At 39.4% G+C, this 19974-nt stretch overlaps 1 protein-coding gene across 1 annotated transcript; it reads right to left on the reverse strand.

Moving 5' to 3' along the window:
- Positions 1-6768: 6768 nt before the first annotated feature.
- tbx20 (T-box transcription factor 20) lies at positions 6769-15814 on the reverse strand (the record flags this gene model as incomplete). Its single annotated transcript, XM_079502951.1, has 8 exons — positions 6769-7091; positions 7306-7421; positions 8901-8977; positions 9587-9745; positions 13383-13491; positions 13802-13966; positions 14531-14771; positions 15688-15814. The coding sequence occupies 8 exons, from the start codon at positions 15812-15814 to the stop codon at positions 6769-6771; spliced, it is 1317 nt and encodes a 438-aa protein (XP_079359077.1).
- Positions 15815-19974: the final 4160 nt, after the last annotated feature.

Consider the following 19974-nt stretch of genomic DNA (forward strand, 5'->3'; position numbering starts at 1 on the left):
TGCGCACTTTTCTTCTTTTTTGCTGAAACCACAAGTCACACATTTATACTGCTTACTTCACAGTAATATGCAAATGACGGATGCATTCTTTTATTTATTTATTTTGATATTTATTTAGTTAATACAAACCTTGGCCCTACATGTGTCTTGTGCTGTAATGTTGCACTGAAATTGATGACCTCCGGATAATGGCAAAATGAGTGACAAAGAGTGACATGAAACTCATTTGGCCTATAAAAAGATAAAACACAATAATAACCAATGGTGATTGAAAATCATCAGGAGATGTACAGAAATAAAATAAAACCTAAGCAAGCAGCTTATTCAGCTTTGTGCAACGGTAAAACAGCGGCCTCTGGGGTCATATCATTTGGTAGGTTACACATTTCGGTCTAAAATTAACATCAGTTTAGCGCCGCATCTTCTCAGCGTCTCATACACTGTCTGTAAGTTTATGTTTTTACTTAATGAATGTTTATACTTTATTAACAGTTTCAGTTTGCAGAGCGTACAGGAAAGTAAAGTTTAATGGAGCTACTAGGCAGAGTGTGTGTGTGCGTGTGTGTGCGTGTGCGTGCGTGCGTGCGTGCGTACGCGTGAGTCTGTGTGTGTGTGTGTGTGTGTGTGTGTGTGTGTGTGTGTGTGTGTGTGTGTGTGTGTGTGTGTGTGTGCGCGTGCGTGTGTGTGTGTGTGACGGTCCTGCCCCAAAGTTATTAGTGCATTTTACATTTCTGGTGTGAAATGGCACGAGGGACGGACTGACTTTAATCTTTTTACTGGGGCCAGTTTCGACTTGCAGCCACCTCAGTAAGTGCTCTTTGAGAGCGGTTTTGAACTAGGAGAGTGATTCCCTTCCCATTCCTTTCCGACTGTTGGTAGGTGTTCCCAAAAAAATTGTGGCATAGGAGGAGAACGAATTTAACCCCTGGTTTGAGCCAAATCTGGGTTGAACGTGATTAGTGTAGCTCTCTCTGGTCTTTGAGCATAGCAGGGGTAAGGTGAGTTGTTTTCTCTGAGGTGGAAAGCCTGGTGACATGAGGTTAGGTGAGTTGTTGTAAGGCCAAACAGTATTCCTGACCGAGTTTGTTTTGGGAGGTCTGACTGAAGCCTTGTTCTTATAGGACCTTTGTGGTGTGTGTAGACTTCACATAAACTAGTTGGCGCCTTATTTCTGTTCACTGTCACATTGATTAACACTAAAATCACAGATGGGCCTAAATACATTTTTAGGTCTGGGTGTGTTAAAAGTGTTAAAAAAATACTTATCCTTCCTGTGCCTTTAATTCCTTACCAACACTTGAATCACAAATCCATAGAACTAGACAATTTTATCAGAATTTTCTGACATTTTGTTTATGTTTAGCAAGCTGTGTAAGCCACCAAACGACACCTCTTAAAAATAAAATATGTATTGAATGTCAAATAAAATAAAACATATTTAGCAAAACCCCACTTGTGTGTTTAATGCTCTGTGTTGCCCTTGTTTGTGCAGATTGTGCACAACCATGCAGTCTATCCCAGACATGGACTACATTACATAAGCAGTGCAACTCTGCAAGGGGACAAGAATCAGCTTTCATGGGTGCCAACATCCTAATGAGGAACTACAGAAAAACCAGAGACACACAAAGGTAGGAGATATAGAACCAGAGACACACACAGGTAGGAGATATAGAACCAGAGACACACACAGGTAGGAGATATAGAACCAGAGACACACACAGGTAGGAGATATAGAACCAGAGACACAGGTTGGAGATAAAACTGTGAGCAGTTATTTGGTGCAAACAAAACTTTAGATGGCACAAAGACATAGCTACTGTTTATGCTACGGGATTTCATGTGATGACATGCCATAAATATGGTAGACTAGGCCTAATACATGCCGCTTGTATTTTGCATTTTCTCAAGAAGGCGCTACAACTATTATGTGACCTGCAATTACATGTATTTCCCCCCAAAATGTGCTGTTGACCATAACATGGTACATTTACATATTAGTCATATGACTAGCACAATGGATTGTTTGCAAGTTAGTCATTCTAACATTCTAATATGAATGTCATGCAGCTTTGGTGAAGCAAATATCCAATATTTGACTAAAGCAATTTAAAATCTTTCGGTGTAGTTTGTGACAACAGTTACAACAGTTAACCTAATCTAACTAATTAATATAAGCGATTACAAAACATAATTGGTAATCGGTAATTGAATAAAAAATTGATTGATTAATTATCGATCCCTCATTATAGGTGAAAGGATCTACAAGCTCACGTGCACGACAACATTTGAGTTTGTCGAGATACAAAAGTATACAATTTAAGCATGATGTATTACGTTATTATGTTTTTGTTCTTACTTAATGTAAGTCACTCTGGATTAAGAGCGTCTGCTAAATGCCTAAATTGTAAATTAAACTGTGCTTCTTGATTATTCAGTTAATCAAAAAAGTAATCGATAGAATAATCACTAAGAAAAAAAAAAGTTGAAGCCTTAATTACCATGACTGTTTTTGGATGACACAGCTATTTAATAGCCATGCACTTCCAACCACCATGCAGCCAGTTACCACACCATAGATAACTATCTCACTCTTGTACAGTGCTAAATGCCGCCTCCAACATTGTAATGCACACCGACTGGCCTCCGCCAGACGATGCAAACGACCGCTAAAAGCCAGAGGGGGGAGTTGGGGGCCAAAATGCAAAATTGATGGAAATGACATTAGATTCAGCTTGCGTTCCTCACTGTGTAAATTATGCCTGTGATGCCCCAAAATGGACTCTCTAACCCAACTGTTGGCTCCAATTTGCTTGGCCATACCTCACGGTGGCCTGTCTGCCCTTCCCCTATCCCTTTAATCCAATCAGTGCTGCACTGGATGTTATTTATTTGTTTATTTATTTATTTACAAGGGATGTAACTGATTCTTATCAGGGTAGAAGTGGTCCCTCCTTCCTGGTGAAACGGTGACTAACGTCCAGCCATCGATCCGTTGGTTTGCCTGTGGTGGCGGGTGATGCTTCTGGTGATAGACGTGTGTGTGTGTGTGTGTGTGTGTGTGTGTGTGTGTGTGTGTGTGTGTGTGTGTGTGTGTGTGTGTGTGTGTGTGTGTGTGTGTGTGTGTGTGTGTGTGTGTGTGTGTGTGTGTGTGTGTGTGTGTGTGTGTGTGTGTGTGTGTGTGTGTGTGATACAGCACATTAGTTGTTATAGTTGGTTGTTGCATTTTGAAAATATGAGAGAACGTGGTGTAATATTAATTCATTCTGAGAACAGCATGGTAACTCAGGCCATATAGCATAGTGTTGATCAGAGACCACTGCCCTAATTATAAGTTGAACTTGTTGGAAATCCTTGACAATGCCCCTTTTCATGAAGCATTATGCCCAAAACACTCTTATAGTTTGCCTATATACTGTACTGTAACTTTATATCAACTACAATTGACTTGTTTTAATTGTATTGTCACTTTGTGACTGTAATTGTCTGTGAAAGGTGCTCCAAAAATAAACGTTACTTACTTACTTACTTACTTACTTACTTACTTACTTATACATTAATTACTGTAAAAATGTGTTTATCAGTCTAGTATAAGCCATCTTTGTGCAAAGAACCTTTGGATGTTATAAAGATAAGAGATTACAGTATATGTCGGTGAGAGTGGGTCTGTCATTGGATTTATTATACCTTCTGTCAAAGAAATGTAGGTACAACGGCCTATTAGTTTAGTTTATTTATTTATTTAACTCTGTATAACTCATCTGACTATGTTTTTGATTATTTGCAAAATAACTAGTTATTTCAGCAAATGTAGCACTAGGTGGCGGTAGAGTATTAGCTTGTGAGGCCTGAGGAACATAGCTGATGAAACAGCAAGGCTATTTTGAGATGTTTGGATTGTTTTACATTGAATGAAGTCCATTGCAATTGCTCAACATATAATTGAAAACTTGAACCACAAACATTCTGAGTAAAAATGCACATTGAGTTGGATGTTTTTGTTTTGTTTTGTTTTTGCACAGTAATGGTGCTTTGAGATGGGGAGTAATATCCTTATTTAGTATCATTGCAGAATTGCATTCATCTTTCAGTGTTCTATACTAAAACAGATCATCCTCATGACGTTATAGGTTAATATAATAATAATTCTTGTTAAATATCACTCAGTATTGTCGTTTCACATTATTTCAGTTAAAATATTTTTCAACTCATACACTCTAGTCTAACTTATTGTTTAATTTTTATGTATGCTGCCTACTTCATATGATAATGATTGAACACATAACTCAAAATCTTTGGGTGGTGATATATATTCTTCAAGGTTTACAAATAACTCTTTAAATGCGCATAATACATTAAACATTTTCAGAGAGCGAAATAAATATATTGCACATTAAAATAATCAAAAAACAACCTCATTAGAAGATGTCATATTTAGATTACAAATGACATACAAAGTAAAACAAAAATGCATGAAAGCCAATTATTTTCAGTGGGAAAAAAATCATGATGTGCGTAACATTGTCGTTGATGATGAAGTGTTTTTCATTTACATTTACGCAAATTCCATATATTGTAATTGTACAATGAAAACAATAGCTGGCATACCAGGCTTAGATTTCCTATGGTAAAGAAACATGTGTCTTGTTTGTTTGATGGCTAGGTGAGTTAAAATCTGCTTGCATTCAAATTATATGCAAGGGGTCATAGAAAATGTAGCATCCCGTGTTCAATTATCAGTTTGTACTGTAACAAACCTAAACAGGCACAGCAAGTCAAACTGCAACATTGACACAATACTTAAGGGCTCAACTGTTCTTACATCTGTGTTCATGTGGAATAGCACTATGTTGGCATTTCATCATCTGTTATACAATTTTGTTTTCACATACGCATCTCCCAACCCATGCCATCACAGTTCTCATTGCCCACCTTACTACCTACAGTCAAACAGACACAGTTGGTGCCTTTATTTTTATATATTTTTAAACAAATTAAGTTAATGTAATTTTTTGAATAAAAATGGAACCCTGCTTACTGGCATAATTTTGTCTTTGCAGAAAATTCCATAGTTCAATGCTCACAGATTTCAAAATGCAGGTGCTGCTAATCAACTATTCAAAAAAGCAACATTGCACACAATACTTTTTTATTAGTATACTGTATTAAAAAAATGAGCTGCCTTAATATGTGTTTTTCCTACTGTCCAGTAAATTTCCACTATCAGTATTCAAATGTTAATGCACCTGGACCCTTTAGTGGGAGGCTTAGGACCATGAACGACCTGCTCTTCTCTTTTCTCCCCTGCTCTAAATGAGGCACCAGAGAGTAATTATTTAACAGGTGTGGACTTCCTCCCAGAATGCTGTTGGTGCACAGCATCAGCCAGCCATACAGTAGATTTGTGTGCTAACACAGGCCATAGAGACTGATAGCGGGTTTGTCATCGATACGGCAAAACAAGAATAATCTGCTTGCTTTTCTAGGCGGATTTGAGAGGGGTTTTAAAGCTACAAGACCCTATAAATTCTCTCAATTTCCCTTCAAACCAGTGAAAATAGTTAATGTGCTCAACTACAACAATTTCACACCAGCACTGGGAATACTGCAATGATGCCAAGAATGGCTATATTCTCCGGTAGTTTCAGTTTATAATTATATATTTACAAACTGAATAAACTGAAATGTGACCATTTTCCAGCTAAATGTATATTTGCCAGTGGTGCAAAAAACCTAAAACCCTGTTTTAAGGTATTGTTATCTCAAAGTTTCCCCAACGTATTTGTCTACTGCGGGGTGGCATGCGTCCTATGATTTGGCACTCTATAGTGAGGATTTCCAATGAGTAAGTGTAACACTTGCATCTTTGTACATTGCATTCTATTATACACTTATCAAAAATGTCAACAGAACTTTTGGTTTCATTTTGCACTGTACAGTACACATGTCTGGCTTCAAAGAAAAGGGAGAGATGACTGCTCACCCTCCACACACAGTATGTTTTAAAACCTCTGCAATATGGTTTTCACTTGTTCGTCCACTGTTATTGGACATAAAATGCGCATATTTGTCCATGGGATCCTTTGTCCAGACTATAAGATTCAAAATGTTGAGGTGAGAGGATGCATTCCAAAATGAGTGGTTTTGCCTAGTGATGGCAGAACCACGCAACACTTGTTCCACAACATTGGCTTCCCTAGCTCTTCAGAGGCTGAGCTGAAACCATATAGTCTGTAGTCACTCAGTGTTCAATCGCTGTTGTGTTTAGAGTCACAAAGTTTGCTCTATCAAATGAGGCTCAGCAAATGCCTCCGGAGGCAATAACCAATAATTTATTCAGCCCACCTTTGTAGCCAGGGCCAAAGTCCAATATTTTGTTTTGCATTTATTTTAGTTTTTTACTCACACTGACATCATGATGTTTTTTTTCTTCTTCTTTTTTTTTTTTTTTTTTACAAAATCACTGGTGTTTACACATTGCCATGGTCTTCATAGCAACCACTGGACCTGGTTTCAGCAGGTCCTGAGAGAATCACCATCCCTCTCTCTGATATAGCTGGTAGCATGCCACAGCCTCTCCAGATTGTTAAAGTCACCTCGGTTGTCATGGGTGAAGTATTTACAAAGACCACGAAAGAAAACATGAAAGTGATAATGACTCAGGGTGGCAGAATGTATGATGCTGTCTTTGTACTGGGAATGACCACTGGATTGAGGGTTCAACCAGATTAGGTGGCCATGCAGCCTGTCTATAACCCAGGATGAAAATCATACGAAAGGGGTCATAACAGTGGAAGAGTGACGTAGTCCCTGGATGGCGGCGTATGGGCCCTGCTGGAAGTAGTGGTGGTAACGAGGCATGTGGAAGGAAGGGAAGGAGGGCCCACTGCCCTGCATAGAACCCGCCAGCGCGGTGGGCGTCAGGGGCATGCCCAGGCGGCTGTAGGGGGGCAGAGATCCCTGGATGGGATGGGGCAGTGAGGTGGCACCCATGGCTGAGAGGGACTGGGGATGCTGGAAGCCAGAGAATCCAGATGTGGAGGTCACCCAGGAGCTCAGGGAGAGGTTGTCTGAGGCAGTGAACGCTGAGCCTGGGGGGTAACAGAGGATGAATTAGTGTGTGTGTGTGTGTGTGTGTGTGTGTGTGTGTGCGTGTGTGCGTGCGTGCGTGCGTGCGTGCGTGCGTGCGTGCGTGCGTGCGTGCGTGCGTGCGTGCGTGCGTGCGTGCGTGCGTGCGTTTAAACATGCTATGCATTATATTTTTTTAAAGAGGTTTCATGTGAATACAGTACATACAGCCCATACCCCTGGCGAGTGCCGAGTGTCCATCTTCTCCTAGGAGGTTATCGTCATCTCCTGCGTACGTACGGATTGGCGACCGTGCGTACGAGTGCTTGTGGATCAAACTCTCAACACTTTCCCTGCAGCAAATTCCAAACAGACACCCAAAATATATCTCTGCTTTCATTTTAGATTTTCATTTTAATACATTTATGCTAAGCTATATTTATATTGAGAAGTAGACATTTGCCAATGCTAAACCATTTTTTGAGGGGCTCCTATGTGCAGCTTTGAGGGTGCGTGTAAACACAAACATTAAATGCCATTGATAATGAATGGCCAGTTTTACGTCATTGTCCCAACACAAACATTAAATGCCATTGATAATGAATGGCCAGTTTTACATCATTGTCCCAACACAAACATTGAAGACGAAGGTGAGGACGCAAATTCTAATTGGCCGGAATGAGGTGATGTATGATGATAAGAGCGCCCCTCACTTCACACAGTGTGATGTTTATACTATTAAACTACAGCAAATATGCATCTAAATATAAGCTATTATTTGTATATGCCCTGTAGATTGCATAGATGTTTTTGTATGCACTCTTCTGAAAAACACATTAGCTCATTTGAGTCTTGTCAGACAGGCCTTTAAACACAGTGACAGAAATTGTGGGGGAGGCTATGTGTGTGGTTGGACAGAGAAGAGGCAAGGAGTGGTCTGCATCATAAGAGCCATGCGTCCACATTAGCCCCCCCTCCCACCAATTAGGTTAGGAAAGTGCAATATCTGTCAGCGAAGCAGTACAAATGTGTGTGTTTTTATCAGCGCTGGGCCTGTCTGGTACAGAGGCCACCCCGGTCCCTACAATGCAGGGCAAGAGGGATGGGGGAGATGAGGGCGGGGCAAGCTGGTTTCAATCAGTCACCACAGCCAATTGAATTACACTGTGTTTTAGTGCAGTGGCCGACTCCAGACTAATGTGATTTCTGTAGCTCCCTGTAGATCAATTGATCAGATCTAATTCACAGCCCTCAAAAAGAGAATGGCACAGAGGGAGGGAGACAGAGAGAAAGGAGTTTTTTGTCTGGTTCTGTTGTGGCAGTCTTTGACTTTGGGTGTTTGATTGAGGGGAATGGGCTGATGGTTTGATTCTGTCAGGTGATTTTGGCAGCATAGTGCAGGAATCAGGAATTACGAGAAGTGTTTTTTTTCTCCCAAGGACATAAAATATTTTCGATTGCTCCTTTGAGTAGGCGTGTGGGTGTGCGTGTGTGTGTGTGCGTGCATGCATGGGTCGCTGCATGCATTGCACCAATGTGTAATCATAATGTGTATGTGTACGTATGTGTGGGGAAAGTCTTGAAAACTGCATGGTGAGCATTGGTGACTGATCCACCATGTCTCTCTCAACACCTCCCATGTGGACACATAAACACGCATAGCGAAATCTGCGCAACAAACGCTTAAACCTAATGAATAGCTTTTATCAGTCAGTGCAAACCAACTCATCACTCCCATTACAATTGGACGCACAAAAACATGGTCGTTCAGTGTTATATCTTATCAGAGGTCCTGGGGACAGAAACAGTGGAGAACCAAGAATTCCCTGTACCTCTCCATGTCTGTCAGCCGCGAGGAGTCCCGGAAACCTTTGGCGAACGGGTTACTGTCGATCTTCAGCTTGGTTATCTGGAAAACACATAGGCCCCACTGATTACACACCATTTTTCTTCTCTCTCTCTCTCTCTCTCTCTCTGTCTCTCTCAAATGCATACATAAACTCTTTCTTGCTCTCTCCCTCACTCTCTCTTTGTCTTTAAACCTCTGTTTTTGTTTTTGTTTTCTTTAATCTGATTATCTTAATCTGGTCTTAATCTGGAGAATGTACAGTTTTTCGGCACACCAAGGAGGTCAGCTTTAACGTGTCTGGCTCAAAAGGTCATTCTATTTAACTTATACATTTGTGTTTATACTTTTGCTCCAATCTCACAAGTTGCTCAATGCTCTATAAGAACATCTGCGCTTACTAAATGCCTAAATTGTAAATTCATATGCATGTAATGTATGTTAATACGGCTGAAAGTTGCTGAATAATTTCAAAAGTACATATGAATCTATGTGAAATTTTATGAAAATTAATTTAAAAACAACAACTTTCTGTTTCTCATTTTGAGGTCATTTGAGAAGGTTTGTTTATTTCATCTCTCTGATAACAAGCCTTTAGTGGTGAAGGCCTCTGATTTGTACACTCTGAGATTGAACCAAATGCATCCATAAACACTTTTTAAAGTTACTCACCAGCTGGTTCTGATATGCTGTGACTGCAGTGAAGACTGTCTCAGTGAAGACAAAGGTGCGAAACTCTTCAGATTTTAAGTTGAGCAGGGAGGCAGTGTGGTCCTTCTTCTTAATGATGTGGCAACGTGGTTGGTACTTGTGCATGGAGTTGAGAATGATCTGGTAGGAGAAAATTATAATGACTATCAGTATTGTCTTCAGGAATACAAATATTGAAAGATATTCACCAATTGTGTCTGTCTAGTCATATTGTCAATGCATGAGTTTCAAGGCACAGACCAGAGGCGTATCTACAATGGCCGCCTGTCCAAATCCATTTCTGGCCTGGCCAAAATCCATACAATGAGAAAAAAGAGGACAAAAACAAGACATGAGAACTATTAAAATGGACAGCTGATTGGCCGTTGCGGTAGAGCACGACCCTCAATCACCCATTGGAATGTAAATGCATGCCTTTCAGCCTTTGTATACCACTCGTCTGGCAGATATATCTCTTTGAAAACCTACGATTGTGCGCGGGGAGACGACAATTAACATATCTTGCCTGGCCAAAACGTAATTCCTGTATACGCCACTGGCACAGACAGACACTATACAGTACAAGAACAATGTACCGGTAGATGGATTATAAAGTAGAGTTAGAGACAGAGAGACACAAGTGAAGATTGAATAATAAGGATATATGCCTTATACAGTAAATAATAAGGATAGTAATCAGTTTGATGGATGCTTTTATCCATCCAATATGGTATGAGTGATGCTACATCAAGGTTAGATACTGATTATACTTTCACTTCAATCAATTAAAAATGTAAAATTAGACTGCCATACTTCTTGGTTCTTTCGGCATGCAGAGGATTAGGAGAGGAGGAGTCTTATTTTAATGAGTCATTTGTTATTTTGACCAAGTTGAATGAGTAATTACTACAATAATTATAACTATAGCACATTGTTGGAGGTGGTCTCTCTAAATTGCTGCACCGCCTGCATCTTTGATGTAGTTCGGTAATTATTCGGTAATTTGTGGATTGTTGCTTAAACAATAAGTGACTCCGGTTTGCAATGTTTTTTTATTATATTTTATTATATTATATATTATATATATATTATATTTTCATTTAACTAAATCCAGTCCGATCAGACATTCCGAGTGGAACCAACCCAATGTGGGCACCCATTTTAGAAGAAAATCTAATTAAATTATACATTTGAATTATTTTAATATTTTAAAAGAAAAATATAAATATGCTGTAAATTATGCTTTTCACTAGAATGGTTCCTCTTTTTTTGTATTGTTCCACCTATTTCATCTAGATGAAATTATTCAGACATCCCAAATGCCTCCGTCAGCCACATAGCTGAATTACTGTCAAACAGATAAAGAAGACATGGTTTTCATCCGAGCGAACAGAGGAGGTGAATGTCTTGCTGTGATGCTGTAAATCAGAAAATATGTGGGGGGAAGTGAGAGAGAATAAAATAATTATAGAGAATGGAATAAGTGCCTTACTGAAAGAGAGAGGAAAAAACTTTAACAGATTTACAGAGAGGAGAGGAGTGGGGGAAAAACAGGCAGAGCTATAGCTGGCATGGCTGGACACAAGAAGAGTGGCAGAGTGGGAGGAGTATAGGATGGAGGGAGAGAAGAGTGTGAAAAGATAAACATGTTAACACTACAGCATCGCTGTACGTGTAAGACATTCACCCTCCGCCGCTCTCTCTGATGAAGACCATGGCTCTGTTTATCTGTTTGACAGTAGGCTAATAATTCAGCTATGCATGGTTGTCATGGACGTCACATAATAGTAAAGTCTGTGTTGTGTTCTATTAGTTACTCCTATATTTTACCGCTCGCTCCGGAAAATAATTGACGGCCCTTTTTTTGTCTCCCTCTATGGGAAGTTAGCGACTCTGAATAGTGAGTGAAGCATATTGTGTATTCTTATACACTAGACCGTGATTGTCATAGACAGCAGTGCTCCAGCCAAGAATTCAGCCCTGACCTCAGTGTCCTGTGGCACTGTAGAGAAACGCAGTGTCTTCATAGAATAAATCTAACCTTCATATTGTATAATAAATGCATTACAATTATTTGTTTGTTTATTTATTTATTTAGCATTTGTGCGATAACAGCCAGGACAAGTAGAGACTGACAACTCGTCAAAACTCTGGAATGTACCAGGAATCATGCCCTATTTGTTTTATATTTAGTCAGATGTGCCAGCCTATAAGAAGCTATAGCGACTCTGTGTAAATTCATGATTCAAATAAAGGCTGTCTGTGAACACTATAGCGAACACTGTACTTTATCCATGAGATAGCCTACAGCCAAAGATTTTCTCTGACTGCAGCATAGGAAGTTAATGACTCAGGTGAATAAATGAAGGCATTACTGTGTCCTACAGATGAAAGTAAATGTTATTTTCTATCAAAACAATGTTATCATGCATGGATTGTTGCTCTGCTCTAGACAAGAAGTCAGCTAGTCTTGCTTTCCTCAGTCACTTCTGTCTGTGTTTTCTGACTCATGAAGGCTCCTTTGTTACCTTTCGCACTTTGAGATTTGTTGATTATATAACGTGAGTTATTATTCAAATGCTTTATTATTATTATTATTATTATTATAGAAAATAATGCAAAACATATTTAAATCAATGTGTTGTGAGAATTATATTCAGAAATAGGGAAATTAATTGTTTTTTGGGGTTGAAAAGACCAGAAGGATTACAAAGATATTAAAAACAAAGATTTGGCTGCTGGACTGAGATTTATTGTTTGTAGAGAATAATAGACCTATTCATGTTTTTCCACAAATGTGATTCAATATAGTTAACATAACATATTAACAATACAATAAAGGTTCATCATTAATTTATACTATTGTGCAAACTAGTGTCACCTGCTGAAATAGTAGATCTACAAGCTCACCATGTGTCATATTTTGTCCCTTGAAAGACAGAGGGGGTTTAAGACTGACTCAAGAAAAATTGTTGCAAATTACTTTATTATTTTATATGGTTTATAGTATACCTTTGTTTTGTATCACTTATACAATGTTGTTCTGTTATGATTTTACTTCTTTATTTTTTAGCTATATGTAAAGCCGGCTTAAATACGCAGTTAAAGTGCAATTTAAAATGTGTTTAGATGTTGATTTTGAATTCTCAGGAAGTTATTTTCCAGTCGAATATAAACCAGGAAAATGTAAAATATATGTAAAATATATGAAAATGTAAAGTATATATATATATATATAATTTGTAGTATAGGCTATTTATTGACAATCCATGGTTTCATTTAAATTTGTATTGATATATCTTCATTAAATAAGGCTATATATTTCGTTCTAACAATGGCAGATTCCATTGTCATTTGAAACTGAAAAAAGTCAGAGAAACACAAAAGGGGCAAAGGCAGGATATTTTTGAAAAGTATTCGATGTCATTTATACATTTCCTAAATATTACCCAATGAATGGATTAAGTTACATTTTTAAAAAGTGACAGGATATTACAGAGCAAATTGCTCTGGGTCAAATCGTTTAGGAAAGGGATGATAAATATAAGAGTTTAAAGAGTTTACTTTAAAAAATATATAAATTTGTGTCACGATTGCAAATAGGCCGCATAATTATAAGCCTCTCCGAATATAAATATCTGGCAGTCTGAGTCTGACACCATGACTATCCAAAGTAGTCTTTTCTCTGTTGTATTGTTGCGCTAAAGGCGATCAATTACAAAATGTAGCCCAAATATTGCTGTGATTGTTGCCGTATATAGAAAACTTAGAAACTTACATGTCCATGTTGGTCCAGTTCGTTGTTCGTGAGTTTGACTTTCTCGAATGACACCATTTGTTTTAGGAGCTGTTCTCCCGTAAATGGCGAGTCTGGGTGCACATATAATCTGGGAATAAGAAAATAATTTAATTAAATAATGTATAGTTAGGCTTGCGCAGCTGCGCTGTATAGGCCTATATGCTATAGCCTACTGTCTGCACTCTGCTACTCCCCAAAGAGTGCACACAATCAACTAACCCTAACCAACTAATTGTAGGCTATTAGTGCGCGTATAGCGCTGAACTTGAAATGTTTGCTATCAAAGACGTTCTGCCCTGATTTAAACACATTAATAATTTCACACCACATTTTTAGACGCTCAAATTAAGCGTGTTGATGTGACGTACGTGGGTATATTATGGAACATTGTTGCCCACCTTGCAGGGAGAGGTGGGTCGGCTTTCCCCGCCACCAGCCACGATGACCTGTGGTACGCATAGCGGTACCGTTTGTTGTCGACCGGAACGATGTCCATCAGAACGATATATTTGGCGTCCGGGTCCACCCCGGAGAATGACACGCGGATGGTGGGGAACATTCTTCTGTTGGAATTAAGGGAGGACAGGACAGGACAGGACAGACGCTTAACAAAATGATTCCGGCCACCGATCTCCCTCACAGAGAAATATTTAGGCTATATATAAACTCGGGGAAAGTAAAACAAAAGATTACTGCAGGCGTGTTTTGAGCCCACATTCCTTTCCCCCATGAATCGTCATCGTTCTCCAATTATAGTCCATATAGCCTAAACCCACCCGTATTTTTATTTTGTACTTGAAGTTGTATATTTTGTGTGTTTCTTTTCTTGTAACTTTATAATATTCAGTATGCATGCGTGTGTGTTAATATAGGCTGTATCTGAAGATACCCACTAGTGAGAAAGAATTTTAGAAACCAAAAAGAAAAAAGCCGGTGAGGTTCACCTGGTTCAATTAGCTACTTTGGTTAATCATCACATTGCATTCAAACAGGAGAGAAGTATAGCCTATATATATTGTGTCTGACTATTGTTATAGCATATTGTATTTGTATTTATCACTATTATATTAAATCATACACCCACACCCAATTAGCATCATCATTTATGGGAGTGGGAGAATGTTTACCTTCCAGACTTGGTAATGATCATCTCAGTGCCGAGATCATGGAACTTGTCCCAGAGTTCCTTGGTCTCGAGGGTGCAGGAGATCTTGGCCATTTCCTCGCTAGGGACGCTGGGAGTGGTGGGAATGAGCGGCTCCGTGCACACTGTGGGCGCGCTCCCGCTGAAGTCTCCCCCGTGTCCGTCCAAGGATGACAGCTCACCCAGACCCTGGCTGCATGCAGAGGACTTCTCTACAAATTGCTCTTCAGAGATGCAAAAACATAACAGCTATTTGTTTTAATTTATAGTTGTGATGACTGATGTGAATAAGAGAAGCTGTACGGAAATGTTGCCTATTTCTTGTGACAATTTCCTTAATAACATTATTATTATTATTATTCTTGTTATTATTATTATTAGTATTATTATTTCTGTCAGCCTATATCAATTGAATTCATATAGGCATATAAGGGGGCCATTTAAAAAATGAACATCGTTGACGTTTGATAATTTGGCTAATAATAATAAGACTAATAATAAAATAAAATAAATGGCATAGCTTAAGTCATAGGAAAATAATGTGTTCAGTTTAAATACAATAAATGACATGACATCATGTTGAAAAGACTATATAATCTGATAAAATGCAACTTAAATGAGTATAGCATATATGTGTGTATATGGCTTTGTCTAGAATTTAAAATAACTACCTGACCCAATCAATTTTAAATAAAAAAAGGATATGGAAGACATATAGTGAACATGTCATTTGAATCAGTTGTGTCCAGTCGGACACAACGGATTAGTCTTATTGGGCTAACACATTAGGCATTAGTCATTAGACATTTGTCTTATAGTCTACATTTGATTTCATTTAATGTCAAGTTATAGATATTCTGAAGGCAAAATGCAGTCCGTGATTTCGTTTAGTTTCGTGCACCAGTCAGTGAGTTTAGGAAAGTTTAGTGATGAAAGATGATCGCCTACATGATCTGACTTTCTTGTCTTGCACAGGCTCATCGGATAGCCCAACATATAGGATATAGCTCTTAAATAAATAGCCTAATATATTGTGGCATATTGCGGAATTTATAAAAAGCTATTATTTAAAATATAGTCTATCTAAACTCTTAACTTAATTGAGTTGCGCAGTTTTGACCGCTGGCCTCGTAAATTTACCGAGAGGTTTGATGGTGTTTTCCTCCGTCTCCTTCTCCTTGGGTTTCCCACTTGACATGAGAGCGGCTATAGAAAATGCATTTGCCCGAGATGAGAGCTGCGGTTTCGGCGAGGAAGTGTACTCCATGATGTCGGGATAACTGAAAATGATCTTCTTCCAAAAGCTCGAACAGCTCGCTTCGTCTCTCGCGTCCCCGGCTAAAAACCTTGCGCAATTTATTTCCCTCGACCTCGGATACTGTTAGGCTAAATGGTCAGATTTATTTATAACGTTGGTCTCCTTTCTTCTGCTTGTCTGTTGCATCATTAGAAGGCTGGCTTCATCGCGTTCTTCCTGCATGCGCTTCCAGCTCTGGAGCCAAATGGTCATTGGGAACATTGAATCTTCGCCCTCCTCTTAATTCCAGTCCCCCTCCATCGCTATCGCGCACAACCAATCGCTACGTCGGCATCGACGTCATGATTTCCACTGTCCCACAGACGGAATAGTAACTCTTGATAGCTGAAGAACCAATTAACTTCTTTTCCGTCTCCAACCTACACGTTGGCGAAAAAAACGATAGGCGCAACGTGATAGATATAGCTATATCGATCGATTTTTCTCAATATCTCAAAACAACTTTGTCCATACTACGATACCTGTTCGTACCGCACTTGTCGCAAACAGGTGATTATGATGAAATGACAAGTGACATATTGCAAATCACGCGATGACATTATTGAACACAAGAGATGCGCAGCAATGTCTATACATTTTTAGACTTAAATGAAGTGAACACTGATGTTACTGTATAATTGAGAGCCTATCAAACTCTGTCTGTATAGTTACACGCACGCAGCGCAGGCCACAGCCTATATCAGCTTGTTGAACGGCATTCTCCAAGACGTCAGGTGATGCTGCAGCTCATGCACTTGTGTAAGAATATTATTGGCCTGGTTAATATTCGCTGTATTCAGAGACTGTGCCACAGACACACACTGGAGCCTTATTGAGTGCAAGGGGCAGCAGTCCTGGGTTAATCCCCTCTATGACACACACCAGTGAGCCCCTAATCTGTGCCTTCTCCCCCCTCCGCTTTCACTAAATAACAGGAACCACATGCCCAGACCAGGGTTTATGCACGAGCCACAACATTGCTTGTTAAACATTTTTTTATTATTTTTGCGTGTATAATTAACTATAACGAAGTATAGCTATAACAACAACAATTCTGTTGATTATTATTATTATCATCATCATCATCAACATTGTTGTTGTTGTTGTTTATTATTATTATTATTATTAGGCTGTATTATTATTAGGCTATATTATTATAGTCTATCAGCAATGCTGAGATTCGTGATATTTATTTATGGCCATATAGGCTATATACCGTGGCGTGGGCGTATGAAATGCATGCACGTGCCTAACCTTTACCGTCTTTAGACTTTGATTTTATATCAAAGCAAACTTTAAAGACTGGAATGAACAAGAACTCCCTTTTAACTTGATAGGGACTGAAATCCTGTCTAGACGTCACATCAGGCCGCATGTCTTCTGAGCGCGCATGGCTTTATCCAACTGTTTTTTCCTCACTGGGCTGCAGTGCGCACAGTGCACAGCACGCACTGTTATAGCACAGTTGCACATACACGCGCGACGCACAAACATTTACTCGCATGCTATATAGGTGACATAATAAGCCGATCTCAGAACTGAGTAAAGCAACCCTGCTATTATAGCCAGTGATTGAATAACTGATCCCATATAGCCGACTGCCGACAGCCGACACACTGAAATATATATTTTTCCCTAGAAATATCTTATTGTCTGACTGTAGTCTGTTAGCAAAATAGGCCTACGCGACCAGGCTATACGTGCACCTTATATATCCTGTTATTATAACATGACCTCAGATCTTAAGGCTATATTTTTGTCAGCTTCTCGTTGCCCTTCTTCAACTCATGTCCTTCTGATCCTTGGTGATGTTGGATTTTGTTGCACTTGTCGCACTATATAGCATATCGGCCATGCAGGCCTATATAGAGCATATATTGCCTGCGTTTGGAAACCGCTGACGCGTGACTTTTCTGTGAGGCTGGAGTGGATCTGCTCTCATCCTCAATGTCACTCACTCTCCTGTAGAGATGGTGCTTACATAAACACAAGCCCGGAGATCCACGGGCCACTAAACCCATTAGGCGACTCCCGAATGCAAATCCGATGCTGCAGATATTTAATAAGGGACCTGTGCTGGCAAATTAGATTACCTTGCAATTGCCAGTGGATAATGTGCTAAAAGCTTTCCCACTTAGCGTAACTCCTTACCGAATATTATTCACACTTTGGGGGCCGGTGTAGGCTACCGGCGGCCAAAAGCCACCCCTTAAAGAAACAGCCATATAGCCTCTATAGGACTATAGAATAACCTCAAATAATGGGAATGATTGACAGATTGATTTGTCTTCACATCTAAATGACTGCGAAAACTGTAAATCGCCCGCCAGACTGAAAAGCCCCTTTTGAGGTTAGTAGGCTATAAATGTAAAGAATATTTATGAGCCGAATTCCGCGGCCAGATTAGTTGTGATTGGACCCGTGGCCTTTTAAAGCTGATTTGGAAACATCTCAAGGTCCACTAGGTCAGTGCAAACTTTTTCAAGGACCCCCAAATTAACACTAATTAGCTCGCGGACCCCCATTTGAAGAGATATGCCAGGGACCCCCCTTGTAGCAGTGATTCTCAACCCGTTTAATTTCAAGGACCCCCAGTTTGACATGAATTAGACTATCAGTGCCCCATATTATATCTCTGGGACCCCAAGTTTATATTGTAAAATCAAAGTTAATTTAACTCTGAGAGTGTACAAATGGAACCATGTGGACCCGTTAGGGTTACAGACCCATAAGGGTCCATTTGGTTCCTAATTATCATTTAGCTGGGGACCCATGGAACTCTCCTATAAGGACCCCTATTGGCCCCCGGACCCCACTTTGGGAACCACTGCACATGTGTTCTTCTCTAGCGGCGCCACATGTGAATTGAAATCAAATCACAGACCGGTGCCTCCTACGCTTTGTTTAGCAATTATATTATCCTATATCACTGTTTATTAATAATAATTACTACAATTGTATGGTGGTGCATGATGATAATAACAATATCCTACTATAGGCCTATTAATAATACTATATAGCCTACTCTAATAATAGGCTATGAATATATTCATGCATCCATAGGCTTACATCAATAACAAATGTGTATTTGCTTTTTAAATAGTGGAACTATAGGGCAGGCATGAATTGGAAAAAGTGCATTCATCATTTTTTTTAATCACAGACGGATTTAAGCTATATGAGGCCTATATTTAGCCTACAAATGCCTATTTGGCTTTGACGTTGTCGGTCTCCTTTATCACCCGACTGCTCATCCCATTTGCTGTTGCAAAGCTCTCCCTGCAACACATCTCTATATTTTCTGTGCAAGATAACAAGATATAGGTGATAGCCTATTCTGTTAGCCCACAAACCACACCACTCAGGGGTATGACGATGAAACGATCTTAACAATTAGTTTTCGTCGGATAAATGGACACAGCGCGAAAGGTCAGCAACAAACGACAACCAATTCCCAGCAGAGTGGAATTTGAGGAAAAATAATCGCCACTTGATTGAATTGCATCCCGGGACGTTTTGGACCACAATAATGAAATGGCTGTTGTTGTGACCGACACCCGACCCGACACATTCACCTCCCTGGCAATATTTTACTAGATTAAAGAGCAGACAGCAGGGGCGACTATTTGCCTACAGGGAGACATTTAATCCAAGTGTCTGTTTTTGTCAATGTAAATCCCCATTATCGCAGGTGCTGCTGCATATTACATCTCAATATTCGCATGTAGGCTATAGAGGGTTGAAGGGGCCAAAGAGGAATACGAGACGACACCGTTTAATGTGTAGGCTAATAGGCTACAAGTTGAACCGTTTTATTTGAAAACAGATTATGATAAAGCAGGCGCAGCTATAGTTTTTTTTTATATAGATAGCATATAGGCACATGGGAAAATTATCTAAGCTAATTTGAATTTTGAAGAATATATAGCACTTTCACTGTTCGTGCAGGCCATAGCTGCAATTAAGATGCATGACAGATCTTTTGATTTTGAATTAATGAGTAGCCTACTAATGATGGAATAGGAAAACGTTAGGTTAGAATTAATCCCTGCATACAATTATTTATTGGTAAAACATGGATATATTGTTTCGACTCCCAAGGTGGAGATTGGTGGCATGCATCTCAGGAT

Source organism: Electrona antarctica, assembly GCF_951216825.1.
Source record: "Electrona antarctica genome assembly, chromosome: 6".
NCBI lineage: Eukaryota > Metazoa > Chordata > Actinopteri > Myctophiformes > Myctophidae > Electrona > Electrona antarctica.